An 18423-nucleotide genomic window follows, 5' to 3' on the forward strand; every position below is an offset into this window, starting at 1 on the left:
TCCCTTCTGCTTCCTCTCTCCCTCCCTCCCCTCTCTTTTCTTCCTCTCTCTCTCCCTCCCCCGTTCTAATTCCCCTCTCCCTCCCTCCCCTCCCTTCTACTTCCTCTCTCCCTCCCCCCAGTCTCTTTTCTTCCTCTCTCCCCTCTCTTTTCTTCCTCTCTCCCTCCCTCCCCCCTTCTACTTCCTCTTTCCCTCCCTCCCCTCTCTTTTCTCCCTCTCTCTCTCCCTCCCTCCCCTCTCTTTTCTTCCTCTCTCTCTCCCCCCTCTCTTTTCTTCCTCTCTCCCTCCCCTCTCCTTTCTTCCTCTCTCCCTCCCTCCCCTCTCTTTTCTTCCTCTCTCCCTCCCTCCCCTCCCTTCTACTTCCTTTCTCCCTCCCTCCCCTCTCTTTTCTTCCTCCCCCTCCCCCTTCTACTTCCTCTCTCCCTCCCTCCCCTCTCTTTTCTTCCTCTCTCCCTCCCTCCCCTCTCTTTTCTTCCTCTCTCCCTCCCTCCCCCTTCTACTTCCTCTCTCCCTCCCTCTCCCTCCCTCCCTCCCTTCTACTTCCTCTCTCCGTCCCTCCCTCTCTTTTCTTTCTCTCTCCCTCCCTCCCCTCCCTACTACTTCCTCTCTCCCTCCCCTCTCTTTTCTTCCTCTCTCTCCCTCCCTCCCCTCTCTTTTCTTCCTCTCTCCTCCCCTCTCTTTTCTTCCTCTCTCCCTCCCTCCCTCCCTTCTACTTCCTCTCTCCCTCCCTCCCCTCTCCTTTCTTCCTCTCTCCCTCCCTCCCCTCCCTTCTACTTCCTCTCTCCCTCCCTCCCCTCTATTTTCTTCCTCTCTCCCTCCCCTCTCTTTTCTTCCTCTCTCCCTCCCTTCCCTCCCTTCTACTTCCTCTCTCCCTCCCTCCCCTCTCCTTTCTTTCTCCCTCCCTCCCCTCCCTTCTACTTCCTCTTTCCTCCCTCCCCTCTCCTTTCTTCCTCTCTCCCTCCCTCCCCTCCCTTCTACTTCCTCTCTCCCTCCCTCCCCTTTCTTCCTCTCTCCCTCCCCTATCTTTTCTTCCTCTCTCCCCCCTCCCTTCTACTTCCTCTCTCCCTCCCTCCCCTCCCTTCTACTTCCTCTTTCCCTCCCTCCCCTCTCTTCCTCTCTCCATCCCTCCCCTCCCTTCTACTTCCTCTCTCCCTCCCTCCCCTCTCTTTTCTTCCTCTCTCACTACCTCCCCTCTCTTTTCTTCCTCTCTCTCTCCCTCCCTCCCTCTCTTTCCTCTCTCTCTCCCTCCCCTCTCTTTTCTTCCTCTCTCCCTCCCCCTCTCTTTTCTTCCTCTCTCCCTCCCTCCCCCCTTCTACTTCCTCTCTCCTTCCCTCCCCTCTCTTTTCTGCCTCTCTCCCTCCCTCCCCTCCCTTCTACTTCCTCTCTCCCTCCCCTCTCTTTTCTTCCTCTCTCCCTCCCTCCTCCCTTCTACTTCCTCTCTCCCTCCCCCCTCCCTTCTACTTCCTCTCTCCCTCCCTCCCTTCTACTTCCTCTCTCCCTCCCTCCCCCTCTATTTTCTTCCTCTCTCCCTCCTTTCCCCCCCTTCTACTTCCTCTCTCCCTCCTCTCTCTTTTCTTCCTCTCTCCCTCCCCTCCCTTCTACTTCCTCTCTCCCTCCCTCCCCTCCCTTCTGCTTCCTCTCTCCCTCCCTCCCCTCTCTTTTCTTTCTCTCTCCCTCCCTCCCCTCCCTTCTACTTCCTCTCTCCCTCCCTCCCCTCTCTTTTCTTCCTCTCTCCCTCCCTTATCAATCTTCCCCTTCATCCTCCCTCTTATCTCTTCCTCTTTAGTCTGTGTGTGTGCATCTGTGCGGGCGTATTTGTATGAGTGAATATATGTGTGTCCGTGTGTGTTCTGCGCATAAGTGTCCTGTGTGTGTGTGTGTGTGTGTGTGTGTGTGTGTGTTCGACTGCATTTCAGGAAGTAGATGGAGATAAATGTGATGTATGGCTTTGTGTCTTAGCCTCTCTGCCTTCATTGTATGTATCTCTGGATATAGAGACAGACATTATGGAATTAGACAGATAGCTGACTAATGTCCACTTCATCTTCTACTCACATACTTTTCCATCGTTTTCTGTCCATTTTTGCCCATTTCTCAGGCTGCCATAGGCCAAGGCTGCGTCCAAAATGTCCCCTATCTATGTCCTATGGCACCCTATTTCCTAGTGCACTATAAGTGATTATGGTGCCATTTAGGGCATATCCCAAGAGACGTATACTGTGTTCATTGGCTAGCTGTCATCTCTCTTCAGCCAATGCAATGTCAGTAGAGAAATACTGTCCCAGTTGGTGAGCCATTGTAACTTACTTAGTGGTCTAAGTGACAGCAAGAGTTGGAGCTGTTGTACGTAGTGACAGGGCTCCATTTCATTGGACCTGGTTGCTTTTTCCTCTTCTTATTACTAACCATTCATAACACATTAATATATGTCTAATAAGCTACAGACCATTAATTTATCAACACCAAATAAATCAGTTTCATTCATTAGCATTATCGATTTCCTTAAAAGCAGGCGTTGGGCGGGCTCCGGAGTCGGAGCTGCGGTGAGAAAATAGTTTGTTTTAAAGAGTGTCACCACGCCCATCTCTATATGAATGATGAGGAAGTCTTTCACAGCCAGATATGATTGATGGTCCCGCTAAATATGTCCATTAGTGAGTGGGCTCTCCCTGCCTCCCTCCCCATTACTCTTACTCACACAGGGCCACCAAGAGCAGACATGGTCATTTGATGCAATTTAAATGCAGACCTATCGTGAATATGTGAAAATGTGATGGAAGATACACATGGAGCTTTTTATGCCTCCCGTGTGTGTGTGTGTGTGTGTGTGTGTGTGTATTTCTCTTGAACGCTCTAACTGCTCTGTAGATGTTTGTTATTTGGCGTGATAGGAACAGCGAAGGGAGATGTTGCAGCTTAACAGACATCCGCTTCTGGTACAGTAAAGATACCGACTACATCCCAAATGGCACCCTATTCCCTACGTAGTGCATTACCTTTGACCAGGGCTCATAGGGCTCTGGTCAAAAGTAGTGCAACATATAGGGCATAGTGTGCCATTTGGGACACAACGAAAGTTGTGTGGAGGTAAGAAGAGGTAACTTGTTATTACTAGTATTATTATTATTATTATATTAGTGGTATTATTATTATAATATTAGTGGTATTATTATATTAGTATTATTTTAATTTTATTAGTGTTATTAATTAGGTACCTTCTGTCTGGGTGTTTGCCATGGATGCAATAAATGTTGCAGTGTGAAATATTAACGCTACACTCTTAGAAAAAAACCTGCTATCTAGAACCTTAAAGGGTCCTTCGGTTGTCCCCATAGGATAACCTTTTTGGTTCCGGGTAAAACCCTTTTGGGTTCCATGTAGAACCAAAAAGGGAAAGCCGAAGAACCCTTTTTTTCTAAGAGTGTAGTAATATCCTCTGTGGGTGGGTGTGTTAATAGCCGTAGGTTGGAGCAAAGACAATATTAGCTGCAGTAGGTGGAAACACGATGACTGGATTAACTAGAGAGGAGAATGAATCCGGAATCTAAGCCAAACTATTGCAATTTGAGTTATTTGAGCTATTTGACCAGAGTGTCTCAGCAGACAGACAGGCTTATTTTCTTAAGAACTGTCTCACCTCAGCGCTTCATTGACGTTTGGCGTGACGCGTGCTCCTCTTTTGTTGTTAGTGTGAATCTCTCCTAATGAAATAACCGTGTCATTCCACGCTACCCCGCCACCACCACGCTATTCCCACAATCCCTCCCTCCTTCTCTCTACCTCTTACTCTCTCTCTCCCTTTTGCATCTCTATCTCTCACTTCCTTCTCTTCTCTCTCTCTTGATCTTTTGTCTCTTGCTACATTACGTGACCAAAGGTATGTGGACACCTGCTCGTCGAACATCTCATTCCAAAATCATGGGCATTAATATGGAGTTGGTCCCCCCCTTTGCTGCAATAACATCCTCCACTCTTTTGGGAAGGCTTTCCACTAGATGTTGGAACATTGCTGCTGGGACTTGCTTCCATTCAGCCACAAGAGCATTAGTGAGGTCGGGCACAGATGTTGGGCGATTAGGCCTGGCTCGCAGTCGGCATTCCAATTCATCCCAAAGATATTTTGATGGGGTTGAGGAAGGGCTCTGTGCAGGCCAGTCAAGTTCTTCCACACCAATCTCGACAAGCCATTTTTGTATGGATCTCGCTTTGTGCCTGGGGGCATTGTCATACTGAAACAGGAAAGGGCCTTCCCCAAACTGTTGCCACAAAGTTGGAAGCACAGAATGGTCTAGAATGTCATTGTATGCTGTAGCGTTAAGATTTCCCTTCACTGGAACTTAGGGGCCTAGCCGAACCATGAAAAACAGCCCCAGACCATTATTCCTCCCGCACCAAACTTTACAGTTGGCACTATGCATTGGGGCAGGTAATGTTCTCCTGGCATCCGCCAAACCCAGATTTGTCCTTCAGACTGCCAGATGGTGAAGCATGATTCATCACTCCAGAGAACGCGTTTCCACTGCTCCAGAGTCCAATGGCGGCGAACTTTACACCACTCCAGGTGACGCTTGGCATTGCGCATTGTGATCTTAGGCTTGTGTCCAGCTGCTCGGCCACGGAAACCCCTTTCATGAAGCTCCCAACGAACAGTTATTGTGCTGACGTTGCTTCCAGAGGCAGTTTGGAACTCGGTAGTGAGTGTTACAACTGAGGACACACGATTCTTACGCACTTCAGCACTCGGTGGTCCCGTTCTGTGAGCTTGTGTGGCCTATCACTTGTTGATCCTAGACGTTTCCACTTCACAATAACAGCACTTACAGCAGGGCAGAAATTTGACGAACTGACTTGTTGGAAAGGTGGCATCCTATGACGGTGCCACGTTGAATGTCACTGAGCTCTTTAGTAAGGCCATTCTACTGCCAATGTTTGTCTATGGAGATTGCATGGCTGTGTGCTCGATTTTATACACCTGTCAGCAACGGGTGTGGCTGAAATAACCGAATCCACTAATATGAAGTGGTGTTCACATACATCTCTCTCTTTCCTCTCACTTTTTTTTTTTTTTAAATCTCCCTCTATCTTGCTCTTTCCCTCTTTCTTTTTTCACTCTCTCTTTCAGCAGAAAAAAGTAATGACTTGGTATCCCCTGCTGATTGTTTGATGTATATGGCATTATTGAGTATGATCTAAACCACATAACTCACTAAGCCTCCACTGACTGACTGGGGAGGAAGAGAGGGAGAGAGGGAGAGAGGGAGAGAGAGATTATTATCTACTTCACTTGCTTTGGCAATGTTAACATATGTTTCCCATGCCAATAAAGCCCTTACATTTAATTGAGAGAGGGAGAGAGAGAGAAGAGAGAGAGAGAGAGAGAGAGAGAGAAAGACTGCTAGAGAAGAGACTAGAAGGAAGAGATGGAGAGTAGAGAGAAAGAGTTAGAGGGAGAAACATTGCAAGTGAGGTCCCGTGTGGCTCAGTTGATAGAGCATGGTGCTTGCAATGCCAGGGTTGTGGGTTCGATTCCTACGGGGGACCAGTACGAAAAAGTACACACATGTATGCACTCACTACTGTAAGTCGCTATGGGTAACAGTGTCTGCTAAATGACTGACTAAAATGTAAATGTAAAAAATGCCCCACGTAGAGTGAGGTCCCACTGTGGGCATCTGTCTGTGTGTGATGACAGATGTGTGTGTGTGATGGCTCCAGTCTTTGGCATGTCTGCCTCACCCCTCTGCCCCCTGCCAACCCCATTCCTTAAGATGTGTCCCTCACTGCCATTCTCTGGGATGAGGCCTGCCAGCACTCATATGTCCATCTCAGACCTCTCAGTTCCTACACACAGTCCTCAGACATGAAAATAAACCAATGGGAATGGGTCAAGATGTCATTAGGTGGGAGTCACTGGGGAATATTGGGACTTAAATAGGTGAGTTTAATTAATATATTTGGTACAGTCTCTCACAAGGAGTTGTTTTAGAAAAGATTAGGGGCTAAACATAACCCTGACTCTCTGTCCCCTCCACTCCTCTCATTCTCTCACTCCTCCTCCCCTATTTTGTGTGATTGTGGGTGGCTTCTCATCCGCTCACGACTCTAGTGTCCGCTTGGCTTGTCTTGTTCCCCCTTGCTTCACATCCAGAATATTAAAAAGTCCTGTCCAGCCCTGAGGGCCCTAACCCTGGATCGATGGCTCTCTCTATCAGGCTCCGGTGATGGCTGGGGCTTGGGATGGGCTGGGTGGGACTGTCTGTGTGTGCATGTGAGATGGTGTGTGTGCTGGTGGTGGAATTATAGAGTGTTAGTGCCACTGCAGTGTTTAGCATACGGAACCAGGGAGGGTCAGTCTGACAGCTCGTCCAGCCCAGGCAGGAGGCACTCAGGAGGGGGAAGCTCTCCTCGGCTCGCCCATGCCCTCTCCAGAACCCCCAGACGTCCTGATGAACACAGCCCAGTCTAATTGACATGATCCCCCGGCTCCACAGCAGATACTGCTGCGGATACTGCTGCTTTTAACCTTGACTGGAGGGCGAGTGTGTGTGTGTTTTTGTGTCTGTGTATGCGTGTGTGATGTTACTATAAAAAAAAATGTGAAGTGTGAAGAATACTCCAGTCCAGAATGGAGATTACAGATTACAACCAAATTGTTGAACTCTAACCCTGTATGTCTGATATTTGACCACCCCCATTATCTATTTGTCGTTACTGGGAACCAAAAAGGGTTGTCCTATGGGGACAGCCGAAGAACCCTTTTTCCTAAGAGTGTATCCTCATGGATATTTGATGTTGCTCCTTATATCTTGATTGTGGCGCTTAACTATTCTGACATTCCCTGTCATACAGTATTTCCCTGCTCTTTGTAGGTCTAAAGTAAAGGATTATCTCTGTTGTGTATAATATTGAGTTGCACCCCCCACAGAGATGCTGGCCCAAGTTGACTCCAATGGTTCCCACTGTTGTTTCAAGTTGTATGGACGTCCTTTGGGTGGTGATCCATTCTTGATACACACGGGAAACTGTTGAGCGTGAAAAACCCAGCTGCGCCTGGCACCTACTACCATGCCCCGTTCAAAGGCACTTAAATATTTTGTCTTGCCAATTCACGCTCTGAATGGCACACATACACAATCCATGTCTCAAAATTCCTTCTTTAACCTGTCTCTTCCCCTTCATCTATATTGATTGAAGTGGATTTAACAAGTGACATCAATAAGGGGTCATAGCTTTCACCTGGATTCACCTGTCAGCTTTTCTTAATGTTTTGTACACTCAGTGTATATCTCAGTGTTAGCTAGCTGGGATGCTACATAAGATGCAACACACTTCTTGTCATACAGTATTTCCCTGCTCTTTGGAGGTCTAAATTGTAATACTCTGTTGTGTGGAGGCAGAAAACAGAAAACAACAACTGCTGTCCTATAGCATTAGCTAGCACGCTAGCTCTCAACAGGTTACATAATTCTCTCTAAATAGCACATCTGTCCCGTAGCATTAGCTAGCACGCTAGCTGTCAACAGGAAGCTACACAAGATGTTACATATTGTTTCCCTGCTCATATTAGGTCTTAAGTGAAGGATTATCTCTGTTGTGGGCAGGGCCGTACCCAGGGTTTGAGTTTTAGTGAGGTCTGGAATAACTTTTTGAAAGTTTACTGGATTTCTATACAATTAAAACACTTAAAAATGCTATTTGGAGAACAGCAAAAACAAGCAACAATGACCCTAGCCATTATCACATTGGCTGCTGTAGGTTCATTCAGTCATTCTACAAACACAAAACCTATTAGATATACAGTAAAATTGTAATGTTATACCCCTGAAAGGGGGGAAATATGAGAAATGATTCACACTGACATGTAGCATCAGCGACAGTTCAGTCAGTCAGTTGTAATGATGAATTGCATAAAATCCTCAACTCTACATAGATGCAGTGCATTCGGAAATCTGAAATATCACATTTACATAAGTATTCAGACCCTTTACTGAGTACTTTGTTGAAGCAACTTTGGCAGCAATTACAGCCTCAAGTCTTCTTGGGTATGACGCTACAAGCATGGCACACCTGTATTTGGGGAGTTTCTCCCATTCTTCTCTGCAGATCCTCTCAAGCTCTGTCAGGTTGGTTGGGGAGCGTAGCTATTTTCAGGTTTCTCCAGAGATGTTCGATCGGGTTCAAGTCCGAGCTCTGGCTAGGCCACTCAAGGACATTCAGAGACTTGTCCCGAAGGCACTCCTGCGTGGTCTTGGCTGTGTGCTTAGGTTCATTGTCCTGTTGGAAGGTGAACCTTCGCCCCAGTCTGAGGTGCTGAGCGCTCTGGAGCAGGTTTTCATCAATGATCTCTCTGTACTTTGCTCCGTTCATCTTTCGCTCGATCCAGACTATTCTCCCAGTCCCTGCTGCTGAAAAACATACCCACAGCATGATGCTGCCACCACTATGCTTCAACATAGGGATGGTATTGGCCAGGTGATGAGCGGTGCCTGGTTTCCTCCAGACGTGATGCTTGGCATTCAGGCCAAAGAGTTAAATCTTGGTTTCATCAGACCAGATAATCTTGTTTCTCATTGTCTGAGAGTCCTTTAGGTGCCTTTTGGCAAACTCCAAGTGGGCTGTCATGTGGTTCCAAACTACTTGGTGGTTCCAAACTACTTCCATTTAAGAATGATGGAGGCCAATGTGTTCTTGGGGATCTGGTACCCTTCCCCAGATCTGTGCCTCGACACAATCCTGTCTCGGAGCTCTACGGACAATTCCTTTGACCTCATGGCATGGTTTTTGCTCTGACATGCACTGTCAACTGTGGGACCATTTATAGACAGGTGTGTCCCTTTCCAATCAATTGAATTTACCACAGGTGGACTCCAATCAAGTTGTAGAAACATGTCAAGGATGATCAATGGAACAGGATGCACCTGAGCTCAATTTTGAGTCTCATAGCAAAGGGTCTGAATACTTATGTATGTAAATACATTTGCAAAAAATATATAAAACCTGTTTTCGCTTTGTCATTATGGGGTATTGTGTGTAGATTGCTAAGGATTTTTTATTTATTTAATCCATTTTAGAATAAGGCTGTAACGTAACAAAATGTGGAAAAAGTGAAGGGGTCTGAATACTTTCCGAATGCACTGTATCTCTTTTCTCAAATTACATAGCGTTCACGTTTGTATTCCTAGGCATTACTAATCAAGCTCCACACAAACAGACATCAGTGGAACACAGATGATCCTATTACCACGTTCAAATGAATTATTCGAATATAACTTACGATTCTGTATTAATATCAGTGATGTAGTGGTAAAAAAGGTGGGTAATGGATAAGACGAACAACCACCGATATAAACGAAATATATTTTGCATTTTGATGCAGGCCTAGGCCTACGAGGAAGATTGACCATCTTGAGATGTTCATATTGAAACATATTTCTTTTTTTGTTCCTAACTTGTTTGATAAGGTTAGTGCAGATTTTCTCAGGGGACCCCACACAGTTTTTTTTTGTTTGGGGGATGTCTGTAGACACGCAGGAGTCGTGGGATGGTTTAAAAATTGGCTTTTGTCTGGCATCTCGAAAACAACCTGTCAGCAGTGTCTCTAGTTTTTCATGCTTCTCTAGTGAGCCGACTCTGAGCTGGTGGTTCGTTTCACGTCTCAGGCCCTCGGCCTGTGCTGCCACGAGAGGGCGGAGTTAGCCGTTTGAGAGAGTGGTGAATGTGCTGCTAAAAAGGCAAATCCGGGAGGCAAATCCAGGGGACGCACGCGAATAGAACAAACAAACCACAGTTCATGATTCTAGAAGCAGGCGCGATTAGAACTCAGATCAAGAATATAAGCGTTCTGAGCTTTGATCAACGCTGGGAGCAATATTTAGACGTTGACCCATAGTTGATTTTCTTTACTGTGTACAAAATATATATTTTTTATATTTCAAATTTTTTTCTAATTAGAAAATATTACAGAGGTCCGGACCTCAGTGTCCTCATATGTAGTCACGGCCATGGTTGTGGGGAAGGGTAAAGAACTGCTGTTGTCCCGTAGCGTTAGCTAGCACGCTAGCTGTCAACCAGAAGCTACTACACACAACAAGAGCCTGCAAATGTAGCAGATAAACTCTGTTCACCTGGAGATAAAAATCCCAGCTAGCTCTACAAACAACTTTTCTGCCTCAGAACATACTCTGTAAACAACAAAACAGAGTGCCACAGTAGATGGAAGACGGGGTCCAGTGTCATAAAATGTTTAGTACCTCAGCAAAGTTGTTCTTGTTTGTGTTTTTGTCTTTCGCTCTCCTCCTATCTCTCTCTCACTCCTCTGCCTTATCGCAAACAGAGCAGCACGGTCTCACATGCTATTAATTTTTAATGAAGTGTTTCCCGTGCTAGGCAGTAGGCAGACACACACCCTACCTCCCTCACCGTAGACAGTGTCCCTTTTTAAGCAGGCACCAAGGTCCCATCAATAGAGAAGGCCACTGTGGACACAGACGCTGCCTTTCAGTGTAAATAGCAGGGCTCTCATGCATTAGGAACACATGCGTTCTCACCCTCAGTAACTGTTTGCTCACCAGTAAAAAGGGAGGACCATACACTGTGATAGACATGCAGTCTGTTCCAAAATGTGTCCATGATTTAAAAAAAAAACACCTTTAGGTCTTCAAAGACCTGATGTTATAATATATTTGGGAGAAAATACATTGCAGTGAGTAGATTCTTCCTTTACTGCTGAACATCAACCTTGATATCCACCACCTGCTCAAAGCCATGGCACACACACACAGACACACAGACGTTTGTTCCCAGATGCTGAGTTTGAGTGCAAACACCACTGCCTATATGAGGACACAAATGAACCCTGTCCTGTCCCCCCGCAGATCCCCAACTGAAAGGCATCGTCACCAGACTCTACAACCGGCATGGCTTCTACCTCCAGATGCTTCCGGATGGCACCATGGACGGCACAAAGGACGAAAGCAGCTCCTTCTGTAAGTATGTCTGTCTGTCTGGCTCACACCTGTCTGTATGTACAGTGCCTTGCAAATGTATTCATCCCCCTTGGCGTTTTTCCTTTTTTGTTGCGTTACAACCTGTAATTTAAATGGATTTCTATTTGGATTTCATGTAATGGACATACACAAAATAGTGGAATGAAAAAATTAACTTGTTTCAAAAAATTCTACAAAATAAATAACGGAAAAGTGGTGCGTGCATATGTATTCACGCCCTTTGCTATGAAGCCCCTAAATAAGATCCGGTGCAACCAATTACCTTCAGAAGTCACATGATTAGTTAAATAAAGTCCACCTGTGTGAAATCTAAGTGTCACATGATCTGTCACATGATCTCAGTATACAGTGAGGGAAAAAAGTATTTGATCCCCTGCTGATTTTGTACATTTGCCCACTGACAAAGAATTGATCAGTCTATAATTTTAATGGTAGGTTTATTTTAACAGTGAGAGACGGAATAACAACAAAAAAATCCAGAAAAACGCATGTCAAAAATGTTATAAATTGATTTGTATTTTAATGAGGGAAATAAGTATTTGACCCCCTCTCAATAAGAAAGATTTCTGGCTCCCAGGTGTCTTTTATACAGGTAACGAGCTGAGATTAGGAGTGCTCCTAATCTCAGCTTGTTACCTGTATAAAAACACCTGTCCACATAAGCAATCAATCAATCAGATTCCAAACTCTCCACCATGGCCAAGACCAAAGAGCTCTCCAAGGATGTCAGGGACAAGATTGTAGACCTACACAAGGCTGGAATGGGCTACAAGACCATCGCCAAGCAGCTTGGTGAGAAGGTGACAACAGTTGGTGCGATTATTCGCAAATAGAAGAAACACAAAATAACTGTCAATCTCCCTCTGCCTGGGGCTCCATGCAAGATCTCACCTCGTGGAGTTGCAATGATCATGAGAACGGTGAGGAATCAGCCCAGAACTACACGGGAGGATCTTGTCAATGTTCTCAAGGCAGCTGGGACCATAGTCACCAAGAAAATTGGTAACACACTACGCCGTGAAGGACTGAAATCCTGCAGCGCCCGCAAGGTCCCCCTGCTCAAGAAGGCACATATACAGACCCGTCTGAAGTTTGCCAATGAACATCTGAATGATTCAGAGGAGAACTGGGTGAAAGTGTTGTGGTCAGATGAGACCAAAATCGAGCTCTTTGGCATCAACTCAACTCGCCGTGTTTGGAGGAGGAGGAATGCTGCCTATGACCCCAAGAACACCATCCCCACCGTCAAACATGGAGGTGGAAACATTATGCTTTGGGGGTGTTTTTCTGCTAAGGGGACAGGACAACTTCACTGCATCAAAGGGACGATGGACGGGGCCATGTACCGTCAAATCTTGGATGAAAACCTCCTTCCCTCAGCCAGGGCATTGAAAATGGGTCGTGGATGGGTATTCCAGCATGACAACGACCCAAAACACACGGCCAAGGCAACAAAGGAGTGGCTCAAGAAGAAGCACATTAATGTCCTGGAGTGGCCTAGCCAGTCTCCAGACCTTAATCCCATAGAAAATCTGTGGAGGGAGCTGAAGGATTGAGTTGCCAAACGTCAGCCTCGAAACCTTAATGACTAAAACCATCTCAGGAGGGAACAAAATCCCTCCCGAGATGTGTGCAAACCTGGTGGCCAACTACAAGAAACGTCTAACCTCTGTGATTGCCAACAAGGGTTTTGCCACCAAGTACTAAGTCATGTTTTGCAGAGGGGTCAAATACTTATTTCAATCATTCAAATGCAAATCAATTTATAACATTTTTGACATGCATTTTTCTGGATTTTTTTGTTGTTATTCTGTCTCTCACTGTTCAAATAAACCTACCATTAAAATTATAGACTGATCATGTCTTTGTCAGTGGGCAAACGTACAAAATCAGCAGGGGATCAAATACTTTTTTTCCCCTCACTGTATATGCACCTGTTCTGAAAGGCCCCAGAGTCTGCAACACCACTAAGCAAGGGGCACCACCAAGCAAGCGGCACCATGAAGACCAAGGAGCTCTCCAAACAGTTCAGGGAAAAAGTTGTGGAGAAGTACAGATCAGGGTTGGGTTATAAAAAAATATCAGAAACTTTGAACATCCCACGGAGCACCATTAAATCCATTATTAAAAAATGGAAAGAATATGGCACCACAACAAACCTGCCAAGAGAGGGCCGTTCACCAAAACTCACGGACCAGGCAAGGAGGGCATTAATCAGACAGGCAACAAAGACACCAAAGATTACCCTGAAGGAGCTGCAAAGCTCCACTGTGGAGATTGGAGTATCTGTCCATAGGACCACTTTAAGCCGTACACTCCACAGAGCTGGGCTTTACAGAAGAGTGGCCAGAAAAAAGCCATTGCTTAAAGAAAAAAATAAGCAAACATGTTTGGTGTTCGCCAAAAGTCATGTGGGAGACTCCCCAAACATATGGAAGAAGGTACTCTGGTCAGATGAGACAAAAATTGAGCTTTTTGGCCATCAAGGAAAACGCTACGTCTGGCGCAAACCCAACCCCTCTCATCACCCTGAGAACACCATCTTTTTCATCGCCAGGGACTGGGAAACTGGTCAGAAATGAAGGAATGATGGATGGTGTTAAATACAGGGAAAACCTGTTTCAGTCTTCCATAGATTTGAGACTGGGACGGAGGTTGACCTTCCAGCAGGACAATGACCCTAAGCATACTGCTAAAGCAACACTTGAGTGGTTTAAGGGGAAACATTTAAATGTCTTGGAATGGCCTAGTCAAAGCCCAGACCTCAATCCAATTGAGAATCTGTCGTATGACTTAAAGATTGCTGTACACCAGCAGAACCTATCCAACTTGAAGGAGCTGGAGCAGTTTTGCCTTGAAGAATGGGCAAAAATCCCAGTGGCTAGATGTGCCAAGCTTATAGAGACATACCCCAAGAGACTTGCAGATGTAATTGCTGCAAAAGGTGGCTCTACAAAGTATTGACTTTGGGGGGGTGAATAGTTATGCACGCTCAAGTTTTCAGTTTTTTGGTTTGTTTCATAATAAAACATAATTTGCATCTTCAAAGTGGTAGGCATTTTGTGTAAATCAAATGATATAAACCCCCCAAAAATCAATTTTAATTCCAGGTTGTAAGGCAACAAAATAGGAAAAATGCCAAGGGGGTGAATACTTTCGCAAGCCACTCTATGTCTGTCTCTATAACCCTGCTGTCCTTCTGTAAGTCTCACACCTGTCTGTCTGTCTGTATAACCCTACTGTCCTTCTGTAAGTCTCACACCTGTCTGTCTGTTTGTTTGTCTGTGTTCGCTGTCCCTACAACCTTTCAGTAAGTCTCACACCTGTCTTTCTGTGTCTGACTGTCTGCTGTCCCCCTGTCTGCCCATCTGGTGTGTCATAAAAAAATACACTTTCTCCCTGTTAGCCACATGGCTCTGGTTCCTCACAGATCTTCTCCAAGAGCACGGTAGTCAGACCCAGAGAATAGTCTTCCTGCTGGGTCAATTATCCAGGTGTAGGTTGAACACGCTGATCTTGGGTCGGTTTAGCATTTTCCTCACTAATGGTTAAGGTTAGGATTGGGGGAGGGGAAGCAGATCCTAGATTTGTAAGTAGGGGAAACTTCACTCCCCGGGTAGCATTTTAGTCAGCCCCAGCTCAGTAGTTTTCCTGCTGTGTTAATTACCCACCTCTCCTCCCCAAGTCAGGGCTTTCACCTGGAGGATCACTGACCAGAACATACAGTACCTCCTTCCTCTAGGGCCCTAAATGGGCCCACTGGGCTCTCCTGTACCAGATCATTATAATGTGACATTTGATTATGTTAGGACTTTTATTTTGAAGGAGGATAGGGTTTTCAACCTGGGTGATCACTGAGCATAACATACTCTGGGACCACTGGGCTCTCATACAACAGATCAATAGAACATTATGGGATATCCCCTATGTGTTGATGCCGCACGATACACTACTTTACAGTGAAATACCTTATCGTAAAATACTTTACAGAAAAATGCCTTATCTTAAAATACCTTGCAGTGAAACACCTCACTAAAAAAGGTGTAATGATAGCAGAATTTGTAATGAGGAAAGTCATGGTTACTGTAGATCCCAAGGCACTGTGATTATCTAGTGTTATGCAGCACATGCTGTTCGTTTCTCAAAGGGGGGATGTAATGTTGGGGGCCATTACGTAATGCCATGTAACTCTCCAGAGTTTGTACTGAAATATGGAAATATAAAACTCTATAGGCACAGTGGGAATTTTTCGACAGTACGTCTTTTTAGACAGGTATAGTTATTGCATAAAAGTTTGTGAATGTAAAATATATTGTACAACTCCCTTTAGCCAGTGTGGATGCTTTTTAGGTAGGTACAGTATACACAGTAAATCACTGCATACCATAACAGGTCCCGGTTGGGGTATTAAGTTTATTCAGAGACTAGAGGACAACTGTGAAGTGTTTGTGAGTTACGGTATATTTGATAACAACTATAATTCTATCAATCCTTACATCAGGCCTACTGTTACTGTGAGGAGAGAGAGAGAGAGAGAGAGAGAGAGAGAGAGAGAGAGAGAGAGAGAGAGAGAGAGAGAGAGAGAGAGAGAGAGAGAGAGAGAGAGAGAGAGAGAGAGAGAGAGAGAGAGAGAGAGAGAGAGAGAGAGAGAGAGAGAGATCGTTCACTTTTCATTCAAGGCAGATTATTTATTCATTCCCACAGCACGGTAGAATTGTTGAGTGATTGACATCACAATGGCATAATCATCTACCCCACTGCACAGAATACCAAATATGCTAAATTAGTGTTTTGTGTGTGTGTGCATCTGTTTGTGTATGTGTTTGAGCATGTATGTTCGAGGTCTGGAATAGCTCCTTTGTATTTACTGTAGCCCAGAACAGAATTACAGGCCTTCTCCCTATGGAGGGAGCAGAGATTCCACTCATACACAACACAACTATGGTTCTGAGTGGCTGAGGGACCTGCCTAGCTTTCTCTGTCTCGCTACAGTGTACCCTCCTCACCCTCTCTCCCCTTCTCTTTCTCTCTCCATCTGCCTCTCTCTCTCCCATCAGTCCCAGGGTGGGACCCCAACTTGTTCCCTGACCTCTACTAAAAAAGTGTGTGTGGGCACGTGTGTTTACATGCATGCGTGTGTGTGTGTGTGCCTGCGTGCATGTCCATGTGTTTTGTTTGTGTGTGTGTTTGCATGCGTGTGTGTGTGTGTGTGTGTGTAATTATGCACCTCACTGCGGAGTATGCTGAAGCCAGTCAGTAAAGGGCCAAATCAGCAGCAAATTGAGATAAATAATTAAGGAGGACAAGCTGCCTCCCAAATGGCACCATATTCCCATTACTGTACACTACTTTTGACCAGGTTCCATAAGACATAGTGCAGTATGTAGGGAACAGGGTGCCATTATGGACACACCCACCAGAGTCTGGAGTGTTCTGATGGACCAGGCCTACCCAGGCTTCCCCTGCCCTCCCCTCCAGTCTCTACTAACAGGACACACACGTTTCTTTCACACACATACGCATGCATGCACGTACGCACACACACACTAGACATAACACATTCATTCAATATACACACTCCCACAAACAAATACACAGACAGATCTAGACGTAACATATGTTCAACGAACACACACATACACACACACACAGAAACATTTGACCGTTGGAAGTTGTCAAAGGACACTGGGATGGGATGCATCCCTCCCTCCCTCCCTCACTCTGACAATTAAGTAGAGAGGCTGTTGTTGGCGGAGGCCCCTGGGTGTTTGGCCCCTGGCCAGGCGTATTACACACTGAGGCTGCACCGCCCTGCCAGTTAATTGCTAATTTTACTAACGCCGTCCTGTCAGATCGATCAATGCGGCCCCCGGCATTCAGTCCCCGCCCTGGGAACTTCCACCCCCAGCCCCCTGACACAAGGCCCCAGTCCTGGGCACATAGACCCAGCCCCCAGCCCTGGGCACAAAGCCCCAGCCCTCAGCACATAGACCCAGCCCACAGCCCTAGGCATATAGACCCAGCCCCCAGCCCTGGGCACATAGACCCAGCCCCCAGCCCTGGGCACATAGACCCAGCCCCCGGCCTCAGCCATGGGAACTTTCCCCCAAAGCCCCCTTACGGGTCGGGCCACAGGGACCAGCACACACCCAGGAGGGAAAGGGGGGATGGGGGTATACATCCACCCCCATCACCTATGTCTTGATTCAACCCCTCTGCTCTCATCTGGGGGAGAACGCTTATTTTCTTTCTCTATGACTGTAGAGGTCTGGGGGAAAGGAGGGAACCGAGCAGAGGAACAGAGAGAACAGGGAGAGAGGGGAGGGATGAGAGATGAGAGAAATAGGAGAGAAAGAGAGGCGAGAGAGGAGGGACTGAGCTGCCAAAGAAGCAGCTGGCGAGCCACTGATGGCCGTTCAATCACTGTCTCCTCCCTCTGGTGGGAGGTACGAGGCTGGCTGCCCCCCCCCCCCTCCCCCTCCCCCTCTCTCCCCTCTCTCTTTCAGATGGTTATGTAATAGGGGTAATGAGGGAAAAGGGAGGGAGAGATGGATGGAGGGAGGGAGAGTTTGGACTCCTCTTCTCTGTCCAGCTGGACTGACCAGTGGGTTGTCACGGTGACATGAATGTGTGTGTAAGAGAGCCAGACCTCCCACCTGATGGACATGGATGAGGGGTGGAGACTGGGGGAGAGGGGAGAAGAGGGAGACAGGGGGAGAGGAGAAAAGAGCAGGAGAGGGGGGAGAGGGGAGAAGAGCAGGAGAGGGGGGAGACAGGGGGAGAGGGGAGAAGGTGGGGGAGATGGGATAGAGGGGGGGAGACAGGTGGAGTGGGGAGGAGGGGTGAGAGGTTGCGAGATAAGTTTACAAGAGGGTGGCTGAGAGAGAAAAACAGATCCAGAGAGTTGCAGAGGAAGACAAGAAAGTGAGATATTGGGTTTGAAAGGGTGGTGTCAATGGATTTTGCCTGCTTTGGAGATCTCCATCCATCCGGAGGAGCAGGGGGAATGGAAATCTCATCAGAAAGCCATAAGGTCCTGTCAGCTTGATTCCCTGAAATGTTATCCCCTCTAATTCCTGCTGCGAAAAACATGTATTAATCTCTCTCAGTTTAGGGATTGGTCCAGGCTGACATCCTCTTTTCAGTTTCAGCAGAGAGACAAGAGAGAGAGAGAGAGAGAGAGAGAGAGAGAGAGAGAGAGAGAGAGAGAGAGAGAGAGAGGAGTAAAAAAATGAGATATTAGCTTCGCAGGAGGGAGAATGAAAGACAAGGAGAAGAGGGGATTGAATGAGAGAACTAGAGAGAGGGAAACAACAGCACTAAAGGAATAGTCAGGTTAAATACATACAGAGTGACAGACAGACAGACAGACAGACAGACAGACAGACAGACAGACAGACAGACAGACAGACAGAGG

At 46.5% G+C, this 18423-nt stretch overlaps 1 protein-coding gene across 2 annotated transcripts in view; it reads left to right on the top strand.

Moving 5' to 3' along the window:
• The window catches only part of fgf11a (fibroblast growth factor 11a), a 135727-nt gene that overhangs the window by 66148 nt on the left and 51156 nt on the right, over positions 1-18423 (top strand). For both annotated transcript variants that reach the window (XM_045225856.1, XM_045225857.1), the window contains one exon: positions 10875-10985. In XM_045225856.1, the coding sequence (XP_045081791.1) occupies positions 10875-10985 (111 nt within the window). The remainder of the gene's footprint in view (positions 1-10874; positions 10986-18423) is intronic.

This window comes from Coregonus clupeaformis, chromosome 16, assembly GCF_020615455.1.
Source record: "Coregonus clupeaformis isolate EN_2021a chromosome 16, ASM2061545v1, whole genome shotgun sequence".
Lineage (NCBI taxonomy): Eukaryota > Metazoa > Chordata > Actinopteri > Salmoniformes > Salmonidae > Coregonus > Coregonus clupeaformis.